Source organism: Colobus angolensis, unplaced genomic scaffold (genome assembly GCF_000951035.1).
Source record: "Colobus angolensis palliatus isolate OR3802 unplaced genomic scaffold, Cang.pa_1.0 Scaffold25, whole genome shotgun sequence".
Taxonomy (NCBI): Eukaryota; Metazoa; Chordata; class Mammalia; order Primates; family Cercopithecidae; genus Colobus; species Colobus angolensis.
This window is the reverse complement of record NW_012115710.1, coordinates 1,685,889-1,689,416: the sequence shown is the minus strand read 5'-3', so window position 1 is coordinate 1,689,416 and position 3,528 is coordinate 1,685,889. Positions and strand designations below refer to the sequence as shown.

General features: G+C 41.6%; 1 protein-coding gene across 1 annotated transcript in view; it reads left to right on the top strand.

Annotated features, from left to right (window-relative positions):
* The window catches only part of ZNF528 (zinc finger protein 528), a 25,496-nt gene that overhangs the window by 2,663 nt on the left and 19,305 nt on the right, over window positions 1–3,528 (top strand). Inside the window, exons 3-4 of the mRNA XM_011946195.1 lie at window positions 1,971–2,038; window positions 2,231–2,312. Of these exons, the coding sequence (XP_011801585.1) occupies window positions 2,034–2,038; window positions 2,231–2,312 (87 nt within the window). The 5' untranslated portion in view covers window positions 1,971–2,033. The remainder of the gene's footprint in view (window positions 1–1,970; window positions 2,039–2,230; window positions 2,313–3,528) is intronic.

Here is a 3,528-nt window from a genome sequence, read left to right as displayed (position 1 = left end):
AGGAAAAACTAAAGTGGTTTTTGTGCCCACAGTGAATACAATAAAGAGCACGCAACCCAGAATGCCTCATCTCTGCTCACCAAAATCATATGGGAATTACTTGTCACCCACAAGCAATTCATCATCAGACAGCACCTGGGTGTTCTGATTTTACTCAGTTTAACTGCTCAGTGTAGGAACAATCACACACACAATTTGTTCACTAGAGATGAGGTATTCTCTTGGGTGTGAGAGTAGTAAAAACTGTGTTTTTTTTCCTGTCTCTAACAATAAGGGCAAGAATTTTCCAATAGGCCCACCCACCCATCTCTAGGACTGTGTTCTTATTCAGTAGTGACTGGGAATTGTCTGTCCCTGCTCCTGGCTGCTGCTGACGTTGAGACTGTATGCCACAGGCCAGCCCCATTCGCACTCTGCTGATACCATGGCACCCCTCCTCCACAGTGTCATCAATTTTTACTTCAAGGGAATTATTTTGGTCATTGTACCCAGATAGAGCTGTTGCCTATTAAAAAGCACACACACACGCACGCACACACACACACACACACGCCTTTATTTTTCCGACTATTTCATCCTCAAAAGAAAAAACAAAGTATTAGCTACATTTTTACTTGCAGTAAGTGTGCCTTTTCGGTGCCCCATGTAAGAGCACAATATACCAAAACCTTGTTTAAGCTGTGTCTCACTCTTTCCTCCACTTCTTGCTTGACCCCATCCAATCAGGGTTTGACATCAGCCATTCCTCTGCTCCTTTTTTTTTTTTATCTGAGTCACCAGTGACTTCTCTGTTTCTAAATCTAGTTATTTTTTCATTTAATTTTTAGAAACAAAGTCTTGCTCTGTCACCCAAGCTGGCATGCAGTGGCACAGTCATAGTTCACCATAACCTCAAATCCCTGGGCTCCAGCAGTCCTCCCATCTCAGCCTCTACAGTAGAAGGACTATGGGCCTGTCCCTCTACCTGGCTGATTTAAAAAAAATTTTTTTAGAGACGGAGTCTCACTACATTGCCCAGGCTGGTCTTGAACGTCTGACTTCTAGCCATCCTACAAACAAGTCCCAGCGTGCTGGGATTAGAGGCATGAGCCCCTGTACCCTGCTTCAATCCGACTTTGAATTTTCTGCCCTCATCTGTCTTTTTCTGTCAGCAGCATGTTTCACAGCTGATCACTCTATTTTTTCTCGGCTTTGAAGACGTTGCTCATATTTTTAAAAATCTGTTTAAAATTTTTCTTATTACTTTAGTATCTATCAGTTTCCTCTGCTGGTGTCTCCTGAAGTGTCTTCTCTGAATGTGGAAATGTCACCCAATTTAGTCGTTAAACCTGTTCTGTCTGCCCACACCCTCTGCTTTTCCTTTTGATCTCATCTATGGCTTTAAACACCACCAACATATCTCCATTTTGCCTCACCACCCACCCCTCTCCCCTGAATTCCAAAATCCTATGTCCGGTGGTGTTCTCAACATCTCTGCTGGGACATCCACAGGCATCTCCACCTCTACGTGTCCAAAAGAGACTTCCTGAACTCCCCCAAAGGTGTTCTCCCTACAGTCCTGCATAGCTCAGATGACAGATGCCTTGTACTTTCTGGGGGTTAACTAAACCTGTCAAAATGTGCTTAAAATATATGAGATACTATTTGTGTTTTAATTTCTAAGGTAAAGAATAAATGACATGTTTACTTAAAATGAGTGAGGAAATAGATTGTTTCAAAATTTCTTTTGATGTGTGGGAGAAAATATTTGAAGAGCTCAGCCCTGCGTGATCTGCTTCCCCAGGACCTCTCTGACCTTATCTCCTGCCTCTGTTCTTCCCGCTCCCTCTACTGCAGCTACACAGCCCCCTTTCCTTTTCCGAGAGCGTTTTGTATTTTTAAAATAAGTGCTTGATCGAAGTATGATTTTAGGAATCACACAGTTTATTGCCACATGAATAATTTTTTTTATTTTATTTTTTATTTTTTAGGTTCACACATTTTAAGAAAGGGAGAATAAAGTAGAAAAATCTCAGAGGGAATCCACTCAACAGATGAGGTACCTTAACCACATGGTGGGTGAATTCCAAAATTGTTAACATCTGTTTGCTGAGTTAGGCTAAATCAGGCCTATGTAGAAAGTCACAGTTTGAGGATTACCTCAGGGTGAGGTCTTCCCTTTTTCTGTGGCTATGACACAGGAAGGATGTGTGTTGATTCTAAGCCCTAAACAGTGTATTTTGGCATTCAGGATTCACTTCCAAAGAGACATATTATGCAAGGAAGCAACTCGGAAAATGCAAGAGAAGGAGTCAGGAATGGCCGTCACTCAGGTAAGGTAATATTCTCAGTGCATTGTTCTGTCTCTGTTTCTTCCTGAAATGCCAGGCCTTGGAGTTGCTCATCTTTGACTCTGAAGCATCCTGCCCGGCCCCCCAATAATTTCTTAAGGTATAGGGTGCTGAGGTATTTTCTTTGCCCTTAATATGTTAACTTAATATACTAATTTCCTGTAACATACCACCTTTTTATTAACGGAATAAATTAGTAAACTTCATTTAATTTTGTTAATACCTAAATAACAATATTTTAATGGACCAAGCTGTATTTATAGGCCAGAAGCAGTGACGTGTGCCTATAATCCTAGCTTCTTGGGGGAGCTGAGGCGGGAGGATCCATTCCGCCCAGGTTTGAGACTATTCTGGACAACCTAGTGAGACCCTGTCTAAAATTTTAAAAATATTATATTTTTGAATATGGATATTTAGTAGAGATTGGAGTTCAAGTTTCTGTGGTTTTACATGGTCTCCCATTTTTAATCGCCTACCATATGTTTATAAATAAATTGGTACAATTTATACATTTTTATTGTTACAAACATGCTGAAAGACACATTAGGAAAAATAGTACTTACAGGTAGGCATAGTGGTGCAGGCCTTTAGTTTCCCACTTGGGAGGCTGACGAGGAGGATCCTTTGACACCAGGAGTTCAAGGTTATGGTGCACTATGAATAGCCACTACCATCCAGTTTGGACACTGTATTGAGACCCTATGTCTAAAAATTGCAAACCAAACTATTGATGAAAAATACTATGTAAAATATAGGTCACTGGGGCTGGGTGCAGTGGCTCACGCCTGTAATCCCAGCACTTTGGGAGGCCGAGGTGGGCGGATCAAAAGGTCAGGAGTTTGAAACTAGCATGGCCAACATAGTGAAACCCCGTCTCTACTAAAAGTACAAAAATTAGTCAGGTGTGGTGGCGCGTGCCTGTAGTCCCATCTACTTGGGCAGCTGAGGTAGGAGAATCGCTTGAACTTAGGAGGCGGACTTTGTGGTGGTGAGCCGAGATCGCGCCACTGCATTCCAGCCTGGGCAACAGGGCAAGACTCCATCTCAAATAAAAAAAAAAAAAAAATAGGTCAAAGAGATAACTCCTCTTATTTCAGCTGATGTGTGTAAGTGTATATGTGTACTAACATATATGAGTGTTAGTGTGTATAAGTGTGTATATGTGATGTGTGTGGATGAGTACACAGATGAGCAAGTC